Here is a 22,251-nt window from a genome sequence, read left to right as displayed (position 1 = left end):
AAATAATATTATAAAAGCTTATTGGAGCTAAAAAAATTAAAATAAATTCATGCCAAAGTGTACCAGTAAGAGGTCGTGCGTATTCATCGACACGCAAGCGTATCATATGTTGACACGGAAGTATACTGGTACCTTACCGTACTAGGCAAACAACGACACGCCCCCGTGTCAGTGCACTTTAAACCTTGGTATAAACAATACCCTTTCATAGAGGAGTGCCTAAAATCTGTAGATACATTAATTGGGTGTAAGATTAATATCACCTACTGATATACAGGTAGTAGTTTTGGAACTTTCCTTGTGGCTGTGTATATTTAAGCTGACAAGCAGATTAGCACAATCCACACACACAAGTAGAGGGGGGAGAAGGGGGAGAGACAGAGAGATGGAGAAGCTGATGGGGGTGATGAGGAGGGGAAGCAGCAAGCTCTCTCTTCTGCAGAGGGTGACTAATTCTTTCTCTACCCAGCAGGCAGTAGTAGATCACCAGGCAGCCTCTCCAGCCATCAGGGACCTCTCTGCTCTCAAAATCAGCAAGCTACCTTCCCAGGCAAAATTATGCTTTCCCTTCTCTCTCTCTCTCTCTCTCTCTCTCTCTCTCTCTCTCTACAAACGCCTATTTATTGGTTTTATTTCTACCTTTTACTGTATTATTATCTAATGACCAGAAGGTCCAAAATTTTTGCTATGATTGCAAATGGAAATACAAATTCTAAGTTTTAAAATTTTTGAAAAAACTAATTTAGAACTTCTATTTCGACTATAGAATAAATTATTTAAAATTTTAGATTATATAGCTGTTAAGAATCGTACTAAGGAGATAACACTTCATCAAATCACCCCACACTTTAGTAACGAATTGGAAGTCGTGAAGTCGGAGAACGAGGAGCCCGCGAGTTCGGCGAACTCGACTTCGCTTCGCTCGCTCTCCACCCATCGGAAGTCAATTGGCCGATATTTGTACAATCATAAGTGGATGATTGGATGATCTGACAGTTTCGGTGTCGAAACAAATGCCGGCCGGCGCCGTCGACTTTTTGGGATTGCAAATTTAACATCCAAACTGATAGATAAATTTTCGAAAATTCCCTCACCTCGTGTTGTTGAATTAGAAGATTTTACTTTAGTGACATTGACGAGGTCGGCCATCCAATTGAATAGCTATGGCAGAAAGTGATGAGGTCAGCAGTCCACTTTTTTTTTCTTTTTTTTCTTTCTACTATTCAAAATTTTCTAATTTATCACTCTCTATTTTCAAAATACCCTTCTAATTCTAAATTTCATCAGTAAACTCTATAATTAGGAATATATTTGAAAAAAAATTTAGAGATCAATAAAGATATTTTGGTTATCTAAAGTATATTAGATATTTTTGAAAGTTTAAAGGATATATTAGATATTAATATTATTTGTATTTTTAAAGTTATGGTGTAAATTTTATGTCCTACACATTTTTTTAAAAATTTTCTAATATTTAAAAAAATAAATTGATAGGATTAGTGTAAAAATGTTGTTCTTGGATATTTAGCCTATGTACCATTGGAGATTATTAATGGTAAAATTTACATTATTTTTTTTTGGGTGTACAGATAGCGTCACTCTTTTTATTGCTTAGATTAATTGCACCCAACAATAAGGTTCTTGTATTTTATTATTTATTTCAATTATTCCGTTGTTACAACAATGTTTATTGCCAAATATAGCACTAATGTGGTGAAAATTAGTTGGTGAGTTTATTTTTAAAAATATAAACGAAACAAATACTTTTTTCTCTTTTAGATGAAAAAAAAAGTATTAATATTCTAAATATTTTCTTTTGAAAAAATAAAAAAAAAAGTGCAGCTAATTGGGAGGACGCCGTTGGTGTATCTGAACAAGGTGACAGAAGGGTGTGATGCCCGGGTGGCGGCCAAGCTGGAGTTCCTGCAGCCTTCCTTCAGCGTTAAAGACAGGTTTGTCTGCCACCACCGACTTTCTAGATCCGGATGCTTTCGGCCATCGCCTGGCACCAACCGAATCAGAGACGTCCATTTTTTATGGTATTTATTAATCAGCGCCGTACGTTGTGGGTAATGTTTCGTCGTCCCACTTGGTTGTCGCGCAGGCCGGCTTTTTCCATGATCGAAGATGCTGAGAAGAGAGGGTTGATAGCTCCAGGCAAGGTTAGTCCACTAAATTTGCAACCAAAAATTACCGCTGTCACTGACCGTCTCTAGAGCAAATGGCAAAGGATTTGGTGGTTAGTACCCGAGACTCATGTTCGAATCCTAATTGATTCACATTTTCAGCTAAGTTTATTTCTAAATGAAATGAACGAAGCGAGTAGCGTGCTACCTATCTCTCTCAGAAAAAAAAAAAAAAAAAAAAATTACTGCTGTCTGTTTCATTTTTTTTTTAGAAAAATAAATTCAAATAAAAATATGAAGTAATTAAGTTTTAAATTTAGGATCTCAGATTGTGAAATATATAAAATAACTGTTATATTCTAAAAACATTCGTGGATAGAAAATATTATTTAAATATTTTTATATTTAACACTCCCGTACGTCTGGGTTGGAGAATTTTTGTACGCCCATGACGTGAAATTGGATTAAATAGAAGGAAATTATAATAATAGGTGTCTGCCGTGACTCAAATTTAATATTTTCTGCTCTGATGTCATGGAAAATATATGAAACAATCGTTGTACTCCAAAAACTTAAACTGATAGAGAACTGTGTTTAAATATTTTTATATTAATGCAGATGCCAATCATTTGATCCTTAGCCAACTTGCATTAGGTACAATCGGTATGAGTATAAATCATATACCCGGCCATCATCCAATGATTTATACCGTTAAAAACTAGTACGAAAGACTTGACTCTTGAATGAGAGGAGTGTAAGTTTTACACCAATAGTAGGTGCAGAAATAAGCATGCTCCTTTGCAGCATAAATGTCAATATTTTTACAAATAAACATTAGACATTGTTTGATTGCATGCAATTAAAATTACACTAAAGTTTTAGTTGTATACGAATTCAAAGACGGTATTGGACTAAAAATACTCTCTTTTTTTTTCTAAATGGGAAGTAACGATGCCACCCAATATTAAAATTTGAATGTACAATTCTCAACTGTATGGTGTTAAACAAATTATTATAAGTGTACCGCTTTTTATTACATCCAACCAAATAAAATACATGTAGCTATTACTGCCTTATTTTTTTATTTCAATTGTATGTATCTCCGACCATACTTTGTTTACAATTACCTCCAACTATATAAACTTCCTCTTAAATTTTCAATTTTTCCCTTTTTTTTTAATTTATCTAATAATATAGTAGACTCTTCTTGTTAAACTAAATTAAATTACTAATTAAACAGGCTCAGATCCTGCACGTGATTGTATTAAATTAAAACAAGAGATAAATTAATCTATCTCTTTTCTTTAAACGTACGAAGAAAATTTAAAAAAAAATTGAAAGAAGAAATTAGAGATCGCATCCTGTCCCCCACATGATCGAGTTACCATCCCCAGGGTACTCCATAGATCTTTTTTAAAAAAAATACACTAAATTAATTTTTATTTAAAGTTTAATTTATTTTAATTCCAGTTAGTTTAAATTTTATCTAATTATTAAATTTATTTTTAAAATGTCAAATTAGTTTCAATTGGAGTTTACCTTAACCACTTTCATCCCTAGCGTGATGGCCTTCGAATTGGCAATTTTAAAAGTAACTCTTTAAATAGAACAAGCTTAAGAATCTTATTTTCACCTATTGCTGTACAATTTTCCTACTATACAATCTTTATACTGTTGTTGTTGTTGTTGTTGTTGTTGCTGCAATAGAGTGCCATATCAATCCATTTTCAAAGGCCATATTAATAGTAGATCAACATAGTGGACATACTATACCTTGTCTAACTTCTTTGACAACCTATCCACATTTTGTTTCTGAACACTAAATTACAATCCAAAAAATTAATCTTGTTAGAAAGAACTCACTTAAGATATCACATTAGCTCCACATACCGACACATTAATTGATTCTATGTTTATATCAGACGACTTTGATCGAGCCAACGTCGGGGAACATGGGGATCAGTATGGCGTTCATCGCAGCTCTGAAAGGTTACAAGATGGTGCTCACCATGCCGTCATACACGAGCCTCGAGAGGAGGGTCGTCATGAGGGCGTACGGTGCAAATTTGGTGCTGACTGACCCTGCCAAAGGGATGGGCGGAACTGTGAAGAAAGCGTATGAACTTATGGAGTCCTATCCCGACGCCTTCATGCTTCAGCAGTTTGAGAATCCTGCAAATGATAAAGTAGCTTAACCTCTTCTTCTACGTGTTATATTTTTTACGTACTTCGAATAGTATCATCTTTTCAAGCTTTTCATGCCTATCAATAAGAATTCACATCTTTATTCTTATTTACAAAAGTAGGATTTAGCTAATGAGTGACAAGATTTTGCAATCATGAGATTTTAAGGTTAACAAACTTAAAAGTGCTTATTTTTTATACTAATTTCGTCTCGCCAGTTTTATTCATTTTTTACTGTTAGAAAGAAGCAATAGGATATCTTGAGTAGTTCTCGATTCGCCTATAAAAGTTTTTTTTTCAACTCTGTATTAGTCAGACTTTCTTAGTATTTCATATCAAAATGAATCGAAGTGAATAATTAAATATAACTTTGTTTGCAATTAGATTTTCTTATATACATACTTCCTAATGTCCGCAATTGACTATTTTATAGAAGTGAAACTGAAATAACTATGATCAGATCCTAATTCTGCACATTTGTCATGTTTCTGTATATTTGAATCTAAATACCCTTTTTTGTTTTATAAAGTTATGTTTAATTATTATTTTTTTCTAATACCAGATCCATTTTGAAACCACTGGCCCTGAGATATGGGAAGATACTCTAGGGCAAGTCGACATCTTCGTTATGGGAATAGGGAGTGGAGGTACTGTGACTGGTGTTGGGAGATACCTGAAATCTATGAACCCTAATGTCAAGGTATTGTGTTACTCATTCCGAAATACAACTAAATAGTTTGAGTGCCTTTTATGATAGCTTCTATGATACTAAGTCGTTGTATTTAGTCGTCGATTTAAAGCTTACGAAATTATGTACTCAATGATTTCACAGTTGTCGTTTTTTGTAGATATATGGAGTCGAGCCTGCTGAATCAAATATTCTGAATGGTGGTAAACCAGGTATTGCGGTTATATTTCGTAATATTATCTTTTGAAAATATGATCAAAGGAAACAATTGGCTAAATGAGTTTCTTGATATAAAATATAAAATTTAGTTTTGTTATTCTTTCCTTCTGATAAGATTTGTAGAAACTATGCCTGTTTTCAAATTTGCGATATTTAGTAGCTTAATTAGTTTGTGTAATAATTTGATGTCGTCGCATTCGGATTACTTTTAGGCCCTCATCTAATCACTGGAAATGGAGTTGGCTTCAAGCCTAAAATTCTCGACATGGATGTAATGGAGAAAGTTCTTGAGGCAAGTTACCAGCTTGTTCTTCTGAGTTATTTTTATATGATAGTTTTAGTCCTTCTAATTTTAAAATCAGTCTACTTTTTTTTTCCTCCAATTTATGAAGTCTTGCATGTATACTCGTCGAGCTAACTGGAGACGACTAAGTTACAGGTACGAAGTGACGATGCGGTGAACATGGCGAGAGAATTAGCACGAAAAGAGGGACTTCTGGTAATAAATTTATATCTAGTCAAATGTTACTAGCATCGATTATGCAAATTTTTGGATGCTTCGCGAGTACTATTTCTTGTAATGTTGGTGTTGATTGGAACATTTGCCATCAAAATTTCTTCAATTTTGTAGGTAGGGATATCATCGGGAGCCAATACGGTTGCAGCACTTAGTCTTGCGAGTAAGCCGGAAAACAAAGGGAAACTTATTGTGGTATGTTGCTTTAGTCTTAATTAAAAAGATCAAATATCTTCACAAACTATTCTCCAAGTTTCGCAACTTCACTCTATATGTAAACTAATTACAGTTATACTATACCACTGCAAGTCGGTAACCTCCACCACACTAACTATTGCTACAAACCAATACAAATATTTTAGTAATAGAATATATGCCGAACCTGAGTTACATCATTATGGACAAACAAACAATAATTTAAGTGACGGAGCTATCATTCCTGTTCATCAGCTTTCTAGATATACTTACTGTGTTCAGGCTTTTTAACAGTTCTATTTCTAGCGAAATATCTTCCAGCTCCTCTTTTTTTTTCCCTCTCACGCCCTTGGGTTCACATCCAATGTTGAATTAGAAAAATCTCATTATTCACCAAATTGCATAATAATTCGAGCATAATATATCCATGCTAAAGCTATTCTAGTCTTTCAGTTTTTTGAGTAGTTTGTCTTTACACAAAGTGAAGTGTCGAATATAAAATATTTAAAACACCTCTCTATACTAAGCCTTTTACAAAACAGTTGTGTCATATACCTTTCACATGGTATATAAGCAGCAATACCTGCATTTGAGACCCGGAACTTTCTCAAGACTGTGAAGAGCAAGATCTACTTTGCACAATACCAGAGCTTTCATTAAATAGCTAGTCTATAGCAGTTAAAAACTCTCCCTCCAACGATTTTTTCATAATAATTTCACATAAAGCTTGAAGCCATGGTACACAATAAAATGGTTACCAAGTTACACAACTGTAAATTACTCCCATCTAGCTTTCCGCCCTCATTTATTCAAAAACAGATACTAAGGCTACGGTTGTGTATTTGAAGCCGGATATCTTGAGCTCTTATCTGTCAGACGAATCGCAATTCACGAGCACATGTGTATACAAGATTTGTATTAAATGCAGAATTCTTGATCATTAACACCTATTGCCCTCTTTGTCATTATTTCAGAAAAAGTCAAAATTCCTTAACTAGACTCAGTAACTGTTTTATGAAAAAGTAAATAGATTTATAACATATTCATCTCAAGTTCCGCTTCATAAATCCAATCTCCAACTGTTTACTTAAATAATTGCGAAGACTAATTGATCCTGTGCGCTATCTAAAATTACTTATACAGACGGTTCATCCGAAGCTTGGGTGAAAGATACTTTGTCCACACTTTCGTTCGAGGCACTAAGCAGAAGCCGAAAAGACAACACTGTTAAGTCAAAGACTCTAAAGTACTCATATAATCATGCTATTGCTCATAATTTCAAGTTTCTTCAAAGGTTCCGCCTTTTCTTTTTCATGTGTAAGAAGAATCACAAAAAATTTAGAACTGCGCATTATATTAATTCTGATTGTCATTTCTCTTCGAATATCACAATGAATTAAGATGTCAACGTTGATGGTAAAATATACAACTGCTCTTTGTTTGCGACTTCGGGGGGTTTCCAATAGTTATAAGAAACTTCATCAAGGAGTTTCACTGCACGAGAATAGGTTAGGCTATTCAATCATGGCTTTCTGAACTGTCCTTCATTCTTTTCTGCAAGTAACTGATTTCAAACTTCGCCAAAATCTCTTAAATATCCAAATAACGAAAATATCACGAGTTGCGTCCCTGATGAAGACTATCTCTATGCATTACAGAGTCTCCTAGATATGAATCGAACATACGCTACTTTTTGAGTTTTCTGAACTCACAATAAATTGTTATATCGCCTTGTTAGACTAATTATATTGGCCATTTCTTATTTGGGCCGTGCTATTGGATATTATTGGTGATCAAAATCTCCCCTGTCTATATTTCTTATCATCTATTGCTCCTATTTGTAAAGCTTATCATGTTCTTTTGATCCAAAGGCCCATATGTTAGCCTCTTCTCTAGGAGCAAAGGGATATTAGAATAGAGAGAAAAATATAAATAGAAAGTAAGAGTGAGAAAAAAAGTGGAAAAAGAGAGAACCCTAAGTTGTTTGATCTTAGTTCTTATCAGAAGAGTAGATCTTCCTGTGAGGTTGGTTACACCCATTTGATAGACTAAATCTAGAGCTTATTTTATACTCTTGGAGTTAAGGGTATATTCTTCTATTCTGAATTCTCTTTTGTATGATCTCACAAATATATGGATAGCTTCTTTTGTGGCATTGGGGTCCCTCGGAGAGTGCGAGAGCCAGCTAAAATCTTGTGTGTCTTGGATGTGTTTTATTTTGTATTTTCTTCTTGCTCCTGCATTGAGTTTAAAGAGGGGTTGGAAATTGCCCACTCAGAGTTTTGAAATGGACACCAATATTTTCACCCTCATTTGACCAACACGCCTACATTATTTAAATATAAGTGCAACTAGTCGCTCCGAATTTGCCAAAGTTTTCTTTTTGGCCCCTATTTTTGAAAATTGAACTTAGTGCCTCATAATCGTTTTGGGCTTTGTCATCATCTGATATTAATTTCCATCTAAATTCTTTTAAAATATTTTTTTTAATAAAAAACTGGTGTCATACAACTTCTTTCCATTCTAAAACAATATCTGTTGTCCAGAAAGAGTTTTGTTTTGAGTTAGTCTCAACACATACGTTGCCATCCGTTTTTTAAATGATACGGTCTCATTTGTGTTTCTCAGTACAATAATGAGTTCAAAAATTCTTACCTAGCATTAGTCTTCATTTTTCATACAATGAAATCGAAAGTCTATTAAATGACAATATGATCAATTTGTATTATCTTTATTGAAGGTCCGTGCATATAAGTTACTTAAAAAAATATGGATGCAAAGTATTAAACTTTGATTTAGTTTAAGGGTTTTTTTTTGAATTTTTTTTAGTAAAGAAAAAGCCCCTATAAATCGATATTCAGCAATACGAGAAAATTAATGGTATATATGTGGCCTTCCACAGTTGGCTGAAACGCAGCTTCGTAACTGTTAGCGTAGATTGTAACGAGGAAAAGGAGACATAACTGAAAAATAAATTAGCAAATGGTTATTCCTCTGTCTTAGTAAATAATATTATCCTACAAAAATATTATTCTTTCATTTGGATGCAAGCGCCCTTTACTCAGGTTTGAGTTTTGCTAGATCCGTGGGGTGATTTATTGCTCGCTATTAAGTCCGATATTTTGATCTAGCATGCACAGGTAGCCTCAAGAAGATGTTAGAATTGGCCGTTAATCTTTAGATTCTAGTCTTTTAAATTTTTTATTTCAAGACTATATTAGTTATTAAAAATTGATCAAAGTTAATTAATCATAGTAGTTTGCTTAAAAATTACAGAAAACCCCTGTACATAACCCGCTTATTTCACTTCCCCCCTGAATTAAAAACCTACCCTTTGCCCATCACTTAGTATAAATGATAAAATGTTCACACGGGTCAAGGTGTGTAAATGACCATTGCTCACTCGCCACTTGTTGTCTTCTTCTGATTCTTCCTCCGCCGCCCCTTCATCCCCTATTCCACCTCAATCCGTCCAAGATTCCTCTCCAATTTCTTCTCCACCTGCTCCCCTTCTCCTCCTACACCGTCGCCGCCCATCGATTTCGGCGACAGTAGGGAGAATACTAAGATGGGTGTTGATGGAGAGGTAGGCAGGGACAACGAGGGCGAAGGCGAGGTGGCGGAGGAGAACGAAAGGGATGTGGGCGAGCGCGAAGCAGTGGAGGACGGCGAGGCGGCGAGGCGGCGAAGCGGCGAGCCGGAGGGAGCGAAGCATCAGAGAAGAGGCAGAGGGGTATTTTCGGTATAAAAAAATATTTTTTAACAGAACCCCTAACGGAACCCTAACGGTAGGGGTGAAGTGCACATTTTTCATTTTACAAGGGGGCAAAGTGTAGGTTTTTAAATGTCAGGGGGGAAAGTAAAAAAGCGGGTTATTATAGGGGGGTTTTCTGTAATTTAGCCTATTAGTTTTATCAAATTTTGTCTCTGCTCTTGAATGGTTTCGAGAGGGTATAAATGTTATATCCAAGTGATTTGGGGTTAAGAAAAATCTTTTGGATTTTTAATATAAATTTGATTTAATTTAACTATTAAATTCGAGAAAACTAATATATTATGATTATTAAACTTGATAAAATTTTCAACTAAACTAAATATAGCATTTAAATAAAAAAAACATAAAAAACTAAAGAATCTAAAACACAAAGGGCCGATTTCAAATTGTCTAATAGTTATATTGCAACTAGGAAGCAAATCTAAAAAGTTTATTTGGTTGGCTAGTTGTAGTTGCATCTGTACTGTGTTACAATTGAAGCTGCAGTTTGAGGCCCAACTGGTGCATTTCGGACAATGCCCAAATGAGATGCAGTTATAGAAGCAGCAATTGAAGAAAATAAATATTGTACATAAGAGATAACCATACCTACCCACTCACATCTTAAATAAAAAAAAAAGATAAATCCTAATTTTTGAAGAATAATTATTTTATTTCACATACAAAATAACAAAAATTTGCAAATCCTACCAGCAAACAAATAGAAATTTGTGATTCAATCACATTACATACTACCAAATGAATTATACATACAAATATTACACTGTCTAACTATATCTCCAATATATATATATATATATATATATATATGTGTGTGTGTGTGTGTGTGTGTGTGTGTGTGTGTGTGTGTGGAGCTGTAGAGCTACTATACTATCAGAAGTATAGAAGATTTGATACTTTCGATTTTTTGACTCTTGAATAAAATATTGTACGTTGGGATGATTGCGCTCCCCTCTAGAGTTGAGTAGTACCCTAGGGTTGAGTGGTCCCCACAAGGTATAATAGTACTAATTCAAAGGTTAGAAATGATTAAAGAGACTGATTTAAGGGCCAACAAGTCGGAAATATCAAATTCTCTATATTTTCGATAGCATAATAGCTCTCTCTCTCTCTCTCTCTCTCTCTCTCTCTCTCTCTCTCTCTCTCTCTCTATATATATATATATATATATATATATATAGAGTAGAGCTATAATACTTGTAAAAGTATCACCCAAGTGATACTTGTGTGTTTTTAGCCCTTGGATGGAGAGATGTGAGGTTGAGATGATGGTGGTAGGTGGTGGTAGGTGGTGGTAGGTGGAATAGTGTTTGATCTAAGGACTATTAGTAATCAAAAAGTAGATCCAATGGCTAAAAACACACAAGTATCACTTGGGTGATACTTGTAAAAGTATTCTAGCCCTACTATATATATATATATATATAACTAGGCTGGAATACTATTAATAGCACCAATGACTGGGGCTATTAAGTTTTCCGTCCTTAGATTAAAAGATGTGTGGTTAGGATGATGTGGGCCCCTCAGGGTTAAGTGGGTAATTGGTTGAATAGTATAATCGAACCGTTGAAAATGATAAAAGAGGTAAATCTAACGGCAGAAAACTTGATAGTACCAAATGCTTCGTGCTATCGATAGTATCTCAGCCGGACTCGCTCTCTCTCTCTCTCTCTTTCTCTCTTTATATATATATATATATATATATAGAGGTATTAGAGTCCCGGGCTACTATAGCTATCTGTAGCTACGGAGCGCTCGTGGCTACAAGTGTTTTCGATGATTGCGGCTTTCAAATCGACGATCGGTCCGTTAGACTTGATCTACACTATTGAAAGTATTTGAAAACTAAATTCCAAATTTTTTCGAGCATCATTTGACTAGTGATCAAAAAGATCTCAAATTGACATTTTAATGGCCGATGTGGTGTGTTTGTGAGTTTAACGGCTGTAAAACAATCCAAATGCGATGAAAATTTTATAGAAAAATTCTTTTCACTATTTAGAGTAAGATCAGTATATCTGATCTTGATTTAAATCTTTTATCATCATTTTTAATGAGATTTTTATTTTCAGCGCGTTCAATTTTAGACTACTTGTTTGATAGGTAAATGATATCGAAAAATTATGAAATCTTAGTTTCTAAATACTTTCAATAGTGCTAGATTAACTCTAACGGAGCCGATCGTCGATTTGGAAGCCACATCATCGAAAACAACTTGGTAGCACGGAGCGCTCCGTATAACGATAGTATAGTAGCCTAGCTATATATATATATATATATATATAATATTATAGTCCGGCTGCTATGCTATCGATAGCACCAAACACTTGGTGCTATCAAGTTTTCTGCGCGTTAGATTAACTCCTTGATTATTTTTTACCCGTTAGATTATACTATTCAACACCCCACTCAACCCTAGAGGGCCCACATCATTCTAACTGCATATTTCTCATTCCAAAGGCTAAAAATTCAATAGCAGCAATAACTTGGTACTATTTAATAGTATTCCAGCCTAGTTCTATATGTAGGCGTGGAAACGAGCCCGAGCTGAGCGGCTTACCTCAGCTCAATTCGGCTTGAAATTAATTTCGAGCCTAAATGTTAGCTCCAAGCTTTGGATTTGAAATTAATTCGAGCCGAGCTCGACGCGAGCCTAATTTCAAGTTGAGCGGCTCGAGCCTAAACGAGCCGTTGAAATTCCTCAACATCATACGATCAATAGTTTAATTTGTATAGAACATTATCGTATAATTTGATACAAAAATATGTCTAATAGTTCAAAGTACAAAATAATTATATAAAATATAGTATTATAATATGAAAAAAAAAAAATTTATGAGTTAATATCTAATCATTTCAGTTTCATAATGTCTTTTCTTCCGCCTTCAACTCTCCATATTATTCATTTTCATTTATGCAGTCAAAAATAAATAATTATATAATAAATATTGATTAATATCCAATCATATATAACTAAAATTTAAAATTTATAATAATAATATTTTTAACGTTAAACAATATCTGTATATTTTCTCAAGTATACAATTAAATAGCAAGGTAGGCAACGGCGGGATATAGCTGTTACTTGGTAACTGGAAGCGCTTCGCGGCTTGGCCACTTATGGTGAGAGACAGAAAAAGAGAAAGAGAGAATTAAACATATTGAAATTTAGCTCTGTAAAGAAAGAAAGAAAGGAAAAATGTATAATTTAGTGAATATCGCTCTTTATTTGTCTATTAGGTTTTTTTTATGGGCCAACAACATTAGCCCAAAATTTCACTAAATTAGATTATTCACTCGCGCTATATATATTCAAAATATATTATATTATATATTATATTTTTTAATATATATATTATAATGTAGAACTACTATGCTATTGAAAATATAAAGAGATTGATATTTTCGAATTTTTGACCCTTTGATTAAGAATTGTATGGTTGGGGTGATTGCGATCCCCTAGGAATTAATAATACTCCTAGGATTGAGTGGTTCTTACAAGGTAATATAGTATTAATTCAAAAATAAGAAATGATTAAAGGATTGATCTAAGAATCAAAAAATCGAAAGTCACCAGATCCTCTATACTTTCGATAGCATAGTATGTATATATATATATATTATATATATATATATATATATATATATATATATATATATTATTATATTATATATATATATATATTTCGAGCTTTTCGAGCTTTTCGAGCCTAATTCGAACGAGCCGAGTAATACCAAGCTCGCTTGAAAATGAATTTCGAGCTTTTTTTTTTTTTGTTCAAGCTCTCGGCTTATTTAATTTCGAAATCGCGCTCGAGCGACGCCAAATATCGAGCTTCGAACGCGAGTCGAACACCGAGCCGGCTCGCTCTTTGCAGCCCTATCTATATATATATATATACTGTATTTATAACTAATTATTTATAATAATTATTCTTGAATAAATACTCAAACACTCCCACTTGGACACAGTTAAATATCATAGATCTCCTCATCCACATGTCACATAAAAAATTGCCACGTGTCCACAAAATACACCCCCCTCCACAAGAAACGGAAAAAAGATCCGCATGGGCCACGTACGTACAATTCTAGCCAGGATCACCCCAAGTTCCCTAACAGCGTATTAATTAGCAAGAAACTAGATTTTACAAATAGATCACACGGTTAAATTTTAGCCTTTAAGGGATGATCACACGGCTATGATTGCTAGACGAACGATAGGATATAATATACACGTACTCGGCGTCTCTCTCCTCTCTCTCTCTCTGCTCTAAAACCCAAGTTTTCCGTTGAGTACGTGCCTCTCTTTGTACTTTGCTTTTAAGCTTCCACCGAAACTTACCATTTCCCAAGGCCACGGGCTAAATTAATTGTGAGTAAAATGTCGGAGACCCTCAACAATTAACGATTTCTGAAATGCACCTTTACTTACCAATTTTTTTTAGTTAAATTAAAAATTTTATCAAATTTAATAGTTCTATTAGTTATGAACTGTTAACTACCTAGGCTATTTTCGAACAAAATAAAATAATTTAATTTGGTGAAATCTGCATCAATGAACTTGATAGAATCTCCAAATTTTTTTTGACTAAAAATTTACTTATTTTTAAAAATTAATTAAGAGGTCTCAATAAAAAAAAGGGCTTGAGAAAGCGGTATGTTAGATACATAGGCACTTAAAGCTCGAGGGGTCTTTTATACACTTTTTACCATTAATTTATGTTATAGCTCTGCTCTCATGTATATCTCCGCGTGACTAATAATAAGACCTTTAGACTTCAAAGATCATTCTCTCAAGTAAAATTAAAAGCTGATATATGCGATATATGCTTACTGTCCTTCAACGCTTGCAAATAAGTAGCTCATAACCTTTCTAGGCTATTCTCAAAGAAGGATTTCTTCTTGTTTTACTTATAGAATCATCTTTGGCTCTCTTCTTTTCGGTCTGTCCTTTTCTACATTTCTTTGGTTGGACTCCTCGCCACCATTGTTTCTTATTTTATAGTTTCATTCGGGCATCAAAAAATAGGAGGGGAAATTGTGTATGAAGTTCAACATTTTTAGCCTAGATGCAAACACCAAGCCTAATAAGAAAGTAATACCACCCATTATGTACATTTCATAAGACAAAAAATATGGATTACTGTCTCACTAATTTATACGTCATATATACATGCATTGTTTTGTTTGAATCAGCAGTCGAGGGTCGTCATTCGATCGCTTCGACGAGCTTAAACTCGCGAGAGTATGCGAAGCTGCGTTCCGCACGAGTCCTAAACGACGTTCGGGGCCGCGTGCTGGATCTCACGCCTTTAGACACCTACGGGTGCCGCCCTGCTTAAACCGAGCATGAGGGCAGCAGCGAGCAGCAGCAGGCAGCCCAGCATGCGGCCGCCGCCTCCGCTTCTCCGCTCTACGCGGAGCCATTGCTCGGACCCTGACCAAGCTACAATCACTGAAATTCTGCCGATTGGCGCGAAAGCATTGTTACCTCGAATCCCACTTCAATCTCCTCGTCCGAATACTACTTCCGAAACTGGCGAACGCCTCCCTCCTCTTCAGCCTCATCGTTTAAGGACAAGTTGACGGATACGCGCCCATACCGCCCGTTCAAGGCCGTGCTCATGCTCTGTCTCGATAACCCCCCTCCGGCATAGCGATGCCAGCCATTGATAGAAGTACTTGCCGGAGGCTTTCAAGACGTTCAGATCCATTTATTTTGCTAGCTTCGTCTCACGACAATTCCGCCATGGTGCAAGGGCGCTCCGCGGCGATCTGCTCAACCCAGCTCGGGCAAGCGGCGCAAGAAGGCAGAAAGCCAGCTGCGGCCTCGCACACTGGCTAAGCGAGCATTCGTTTCTCTTTATCATTATACAGCCTCGGACGGCAGTATCGGCGCGATTGATCGCTTGCTGCATTGCGTTGACTGGCTTTTAGTAGCCTCTACCCGCGCTTTTCCGGTCTAAATGTCTTCGCGGAGTGGTCCGTGCGGGTTAGCTCCAGGCTCGAGCGTGGCAGCAAGGGGTACATATCTGAACAGGGATTTGGCATACCGTCAGCCGACTGTTGGCCTGGCGGCTACAGGATGAGGTGGAGCACGTGGCGACGCTGGCTAGAGAAGTGGCGGGAGGAGCGCGGCACCGGTCAGGCGGGCGAAGGCTGTGCAGGGAGGTGTGCGGTGAGGTAAGAGCAACAAGATGTCGAAGGCTTCAGAGCAGGAGCTGATGAGCTGGAGGGACACTTTACTCTCTGCCCCTTCATGAACATTAATAGGGCTAAAGGATGTGATGACAGAGGTTTTGTGTGCTAAAATAGATACATGTGATGTGTACATACTAGGGTTTCAAAGTGGCATTGTATATACATGGAATATATATTAGTGTTATCATGCAGATTGTATAGAATCTAAATTAAACATATAATAAATTGTGGAACGCCCTATTGCTGTCTTTCAACTGTTTATTCTGACCTAGTTTATTTTCGAATGAATGAAGCAGGTAGCTAGTCTACTCTTTCTTAAAACATTAAAAAAAAATAATAAATAAATAAATTGTTTCTCATTTTCTGAATTGGTTTTACAAAATAGTTTACGCGTAGCTTTTTTGGACTATTTAGGCAGGTAATCAAATTGCTGCCTAATGGATGACCGCTGCAGTGATTGAGTTAGGATTTTGGTTAAATTACGAATAAATTTTAAATCTATAAAAATTAAATGAATTATAAAATTATGTTGAATAAGATTTATTTAGATTATATTAGAATTGAATATGTTTACTGTAGGCTTCTTATGTAAAGGCACATTATTGTATATTCTACGGCCATATGCTAGATAATGTGAGGCTGGAGATGCATGAAGAGTTGGCATTGTGCTGTGTGTATGGTGCGTAAGGCAGTATTAGCTTCTAATTAAGTTTATATAAGACGATAAGATATAAAAAAGGGTTGGATTGAAACTATTTGTGTAGATCGAAGTACAGCATCAATTTTCTCTTTAGTTAGTAATCTATTTTACTGTATTTATCTTTTTTATTTTTTCTCTCTTTTATGATTGTTCCAGCTCTGCAACTCGAAGAAGATGGTTTATGTCCTAAATATCTATTTTCTTCTTAGCACAGATTGCCATGATTCCGTCCAAGCCAACCCCTTTTCTTTTAAATTATCACGTTTAGTATCTATTCACAACAGTCAGTCACTCACATGAAGACTCGGCGGCGCGGTCTTCCAATAAAGATTGAATTTGTTGTGTTTAACACCCTACATGCCAGGAATCAGTTTGCTGAAACTGACCGGAGAACATCCAATCACATCGAGTCCACCGACATTGTATGCATCAGCCCCTAGAGTTTAGCATTTGCCATCTTTAGTTCTGAAGTTTTAGAATTTGTTTCTATTCTTGGGCTGTTCAGTTCAACGACGCAAAACAAGGGGAGGTTCCACTAGCCACTCCACTTCATGGAAGCAAGCCAAGCTAAACAATTGCAGCATTTAGACGGTAGAGGCCATAATAAAAATCTGGAAAAAATTCTTGAAACGTGAGTTGTTGTAGCTTTTTTCATTTCGTACAGTCATTCTGTTGAAATATGAGAAGAGTTAGAATATTCGTTGCTCCAACCAAGCCTGGTGAATGAAAAGGCATGAAGGCCAATTAAGACGCGGATATTAGCTAAAGCTAAGGCCAACTCCGATGAAAGGAGGTCAAGCTCTTCCAGCCGGCCAATCTTTTATCTATTATATGATTAGCCGATAGATATTTCGCTGCCTAAGTTTTGTAATGTTGAAAAAATACCGCGACTGAAAATTTGATTGTGGCTTAAAATCTAATAATTTTGTAATAATATAAATAAATTAAACTTACAGATTATCCTAAATCCCAAAAATTGTGCGAAGATCTTCCCAAGAATAATTATCTGAAGCGTGCATAGCATTGTCCTAAGGCGTAGTTCCGCTTCATTAATATAGGATTAAACGAGAAAACCACGCCTGCCAAGGTTCGACGGAATCTCCTTCTGCGAGCACTCGTGAAGAACAATTGAGGAGATCTTGTAAACATCGCGTGTAAAAAAGATCAAGCCAAATATCAAAACAATAGAAAAAAATTAAAATAACAGAGGTTCATTCTTTAATTTTTCTTTCTTTTCTATATCAAACAAAGCATCTCTTGGTATGTGTATTAGACCCATGACAGTGGCAGTTACTATTTATAAGCAAGAGGTGAGATAAGTGGAATGTTGGCCAACAACGTTGCACGCCTATCATAGTTAGTTAATTCGAGTACAGATATAAATTCGGTATGGATAAATAACGAATAAAATTCGTATCTTAATTTTTAAATTTGCTTGAAAAATATAGTTATTAAAATTGATTCGTCAATAATTCGTGTATGCGATTTATAACTTTTGAGAATTTGTATATTTATCGATCTAAAAATTTGCGAATAAAAATTCGTCTATTAAATTGATTTTTTTTAGATTATACTGTATTATAAATAATTTATGATTTCTATAAATATAAAATAAATTAATATAGAATAATATTATCTATACTTACTATATTATAAACACGTATATTCAAATTTGCGGTCTGTCGACATAGACCATTTTTCGGCGAAAAATTAGCGTCCATTTTCTCTTTCCGTACAAAAATTTAAATATACAGAATAAAAATATAAATAGCAACAGCAATGAACTACGTAAGCTTCTCTATAATTCAGGATTACTGATTGTAAACTCCTAAAATATAATTTTTCTATTTAATTTCAAAAGTAAGATTTTACTATAACAGATTACGGTGTGAAATCCTAAAAAGATATTTTCCTATTTTATTTTACAATATCTTTTTAGATATTAACTATTTATTTCAAAAATATTTTCTTTTCTAAGATAACAGGATTTTATATTTTCGATATTAATTTCAAAATTTTACTTTTCCTAACCAGATTTTATTTTGTCTATTTAATTCAATAAATAATTTTTGCCATTAGAGATTATTTTATTATTTATCATTTAAAGCATATCTTTCTCAATAGCGTGATTTATTATTTTAAATTTTTTTAGATACATATTTGAAAATCATATAAATATGCCTTAATTAAAAATAATTTAAAAAAATTATATAATGTTTTCTAATAATATTATGTGCATTTGCACGCTCATTTACTAGTATAATATATACATGATGAGAGAGAGAGAGAGTCACGATCTCACGCAACAAAGGCAGTCGCCAGAGCAGTAGAGGCCACCGTGACCTCTCACTCCTGCACGCGTCACGATAGACTGAGTGCAGCCCTCGTGACGCCCGCCATTCGAACCCCTACACTCCTGGACCCGCCATCCCAAACCCTCACACCGGATTCTTCTTCTCTTGTTCCGCTTTTTTTTTTCTTTTCTTCCTCACTTCTCCTTTTTGCTTCGGTCTCCATTATTTCTTTTTCACCAAAGTCGAAACGGGCCAGATTGCCTCAGCTACGCCTCACGAGAAGAGTGCACGGACTCGCAGAGCGGTGGTCTATGCGCCATGCCATGATTCGAAAATTCTCCTTTCCGCAGCAGTCAATCTATTTTTTTTTTCGAAAATTTCATATTTTCAGAGTGCTAATCCGCATTTTTCAGAATTATAATTGGTGAGAATGCCCGATTTGATCATGTAATTCTCTGAGCATGGGAAAAAATGCGTTTATTCTGAATTTTGTGAAAATTTCGGCGAAACGAGTATTTTATATATGGTTTGCGTTTTTTTTTGAATAATTCACGTATAGTACGCCAGAATTAACTAACAGAGCACACTATGCCATGCACGAGGGAAGGGGGTGCGTCATAAAGCGGGCCGCCACGACGGGACAAACGTAAGAATATGATAATAAATAAAAATAAGTTAAATAAAATAAATAATATAATAAAAATACTTTGTTTTTTTTTATAATAGAGATTTTGGATTTTCCTCCAACATTGTAGGTGAGAGAGGCAAAGCCTACGTAGTAGATAGAAATTTGTTGTTGATATTGTAAGCAATTGGTGATGCCTAGCTATAGCTTCATTCTCAATGAATTGATTGTTCTATTAGGCGTGAGTGAGATTTGAGGTTTTTTTGTTTATTTGTCTACTCTTTGGCTGATTAATTTCATTGTGGTTTAATGCAAAGGTGTGGGTCAACAAAGCCTTTTTCACTCATAAGAGAATGCCAAACGTGGTGTTCTTATGTGAAGTCATTAGAGGAGAGCAAAATACAATATGATTTAAGAATATTTTGCCAACAACAACCACAACTTTTATTTATTACTACCCGAAGTTACATGCAATCGCATATGGCTTAACAAATTCACGTTAATCTAAGAAGATAGGAAGATACCAAAAGATGAATTTCTTGCATTTCATCTAGAAGTTCAAGATTTAAATGTCTAGAGTTTAAATATATAGATACTAAATAAGGAATAATGTTCACTCATATATAGTCCCGAGCGCCTTATATGTCTTGGATGTAGAGAGGGCGGGTGAATAATACATGCAAGGGCTAGAAACTAGATAGTAAATACTACGAGCGAGAGAGAGTTAGCTTTGGTGCTTTTATTAGAACGGTCGGGCGGGCGGGCGGGGGGGGCCTACTCCATGTTCAAGTCATTTCGATTTATGCTCGACCTACACTGACTCGACATTGGGCCTCGTTTAAATTGATCTAAATATATTTTGAAAATATCTAGAAAATAAATTTATAATTTTTCGATAGCAATTACTAGTGATCAAAGGGGCCAACAATTAATAAGATTATATTTTAATTATTTTTTTGTACTAGTATAAATAAGACTAATTCTTTATTAAAAATTTAGATATCATATAATCACTTTCGTGTAAATTTTACATGCTTATATGATCTTTGAGTACCGTTCGACCCACTATAGTAAATGGATAATAAAATCACAAAATTTATTTTCTAACTAACTTCCCAATACTTAGTCAAGCCTAACGAGCGGATTGTCGACTTCGAAAGTACCGAACAGCCAAAAATGACTTGATTAGCACGCGCAGATCATCGTGCTTATTAACAAATATACAAGCCAGACTCTCTCTTCTCTCTTCGTCTCTCTCCTCTCTCTCTCTCTATATATAATATATATATCTATATATAATATATGAGTCAGGTAGTGCTGGCTAAACGTACAAAGCACTTGGTGCCTTGTAAATTTTTACTGTTTAGATTACCCTTTTGATCTATTTCCATCCGGCTATCATACTATTCAATCAACCAACCACTCAACCCATAGGGGCTCCACATCATTCTAGACCACATTCTTAATCAATGCGACAATAAACTCTACCAGGCACCAATAACTCTGCGTATTTTATTGTAAAGCATAGAAGCACAATTCTCTCTCTCCTCTCTCTCTTATCTCTCTCATCTCTCTATCTCTCTCTCTCCTCTCTCTCATCTCTTTTCTTCTCGTCTCTCTCTCATCTCTCCTGTCTCTCTCTCTCTCATATATATATATTATACTAATATAGCCATCAAGGTCAGGTTATGCTTATGCATAGCTTTCTTTCTTCTAAATTAAAACCGGGTGTTTTTCTTCTCGGCTGTAGCTTGAGAGATTGTCAAAGCACACTTTCATATCTGCATGTGTTATGCTTGCTTCCCAGGTATGTTGGCTTCCATTTTTTGAGTCTGTCAAGTTCCTCTGCTACTCTTTCATGAGGGTCTGTCATTCGCCTTGACATTTAAAGACAAGCTTTTGCTAGTACATGCAATTTCTTAATCGCTTTCACATCTTCATCTATACTTAATCTGATCATCAAGAAGTTCGCTGAGCGACCCTCCTCATAAGCAGATAAGAAGGATGATGAAAGGCTCATCTCTCTTTTCATTTTCGTTCAAAGACGAATGCTTTCTTACGGCGGTGAGAGCATCCAAAAGAACCACTCAAACTATAAAATCGGCTTTTATCAATCAACAACCATGTTTGTAGGCGTTTCTGGTCTAATAACGCAAGCTCACCTTGCAACCAATGCTGACAAACTGTGTCTTATCCCTAGGACGAGCATTAGAAGCTCGAATCAGAGACCTTGGCATTAATGATCATCAAAAGGTGTTTTGCGAGACTTAAACATTCATGAATTATCGGAGGGCGCGCATGACGAATGCAAGTATGCCAAGTGCTTCCGCAGACATCGGGAGAGCTATTTTCAAAGCGAGCTCTCTCAAAGATTTATAAGATTTACCGACCGTTGCCATGAATCAAAACTGGAATAAGGTTCGCCATTGCGAAATAATTCCATACACCCAGCCATTGGAACTTCACCTTAAAACAATCCGAGAGAGGTGAACTATGTTTCTATGGCTTACCTCGAGCGAAAGAATAAGCATCTCTTTTCCGAATTCTTTCTTTGCTCTCTATTATATAATTTAAGCTCTGCTTTATTGCTAACGACTACATGATTGCTGTTGAGATTCTTATTATACTGCTGCCATAGCTCCATGCCTATGTGTTTGTCTATGAGAAACTTATTCCGTCGCTGTTCGAGCCTTTTGTCTTAACACTCTTAAATGCAAGCGCCTA

The 22,251-nt window shown here is 35.4% G+C and overlaps 1 protein-coding gene across 1 annotated transcript; it reads left to right on the top strand.

Moving 5' to 3' along the window:
- The first annotated feature begins 245 nt into the window (after positions 1–245).
- On the top strand, positions 246–7,096 carry LOC109706194 (L-3-cyanoalanine synthase 2, mitochondrial-like). The gene is made up of 10 exons (XM_020226996.1): positions 246–550; positions 1,843–1,952; positions 2,105–2,162; positions 4,049–4,312; positions 4,873–5,010; positions 5,159–5,210; positions 5,430–5,509; positions 5,657–5,716; positions 5,849–5,929; positions 7,073–7,096. The coding sequence occupies exons 1-10, from the start codon at positions 386–388 to the stop codon at positions 7,094–7,096; spliced, it is 1,032 nt and encodes a 343-aa protein (XP_020082585.1). The 5' UTR covers positions 246–385.
- The last annotated feature ends 15,155 nt before the right edge of the window (positions 7,097–22,251 follow it).

This window comes from Ananas comosus, unplaced genomic scaffold (genome assembly GCF_001540865.1).
Source record: "Ananas comosus cultivar F153 unplaced genomic scaffold, ASM154086v1, whole genome shotgun sequence".
NCBI lineage: Eukaryota > Viridiplantae > Streptophyta > Magnoliopsida > Poales > Bromeliaceae > Ananas > Ananas comosus.
This window is presented reverse-complemented; position numbering and strand designations above follow the sequence as displayed.

Excerpts from the sequence above, each read along its gene's own strand:
- LOC109706194 (XM_020226996.1), top strand. The coding sequence starts at position 386 with ATGGAGAAGCTGATGGGGGTGATGAGGAGGGGAAGCAGCAAGCTCTCT. Across the intron at positions 551-1,842 it reads TCAGCAAGCTACCTTCCCAG|CTAATTGGGAGGACGCCGTT; the intron begins GCAAAATTATGC and ends AAAAAAGTGCAG. Across the intron at positions 5,510-5,656 it reads TAATGGAGAAAGTTCTTGAG|GTACGAAGTGACGATGCGGT; the intron begins GCAAGTTACCAG and ends ACTAAGTTACAG.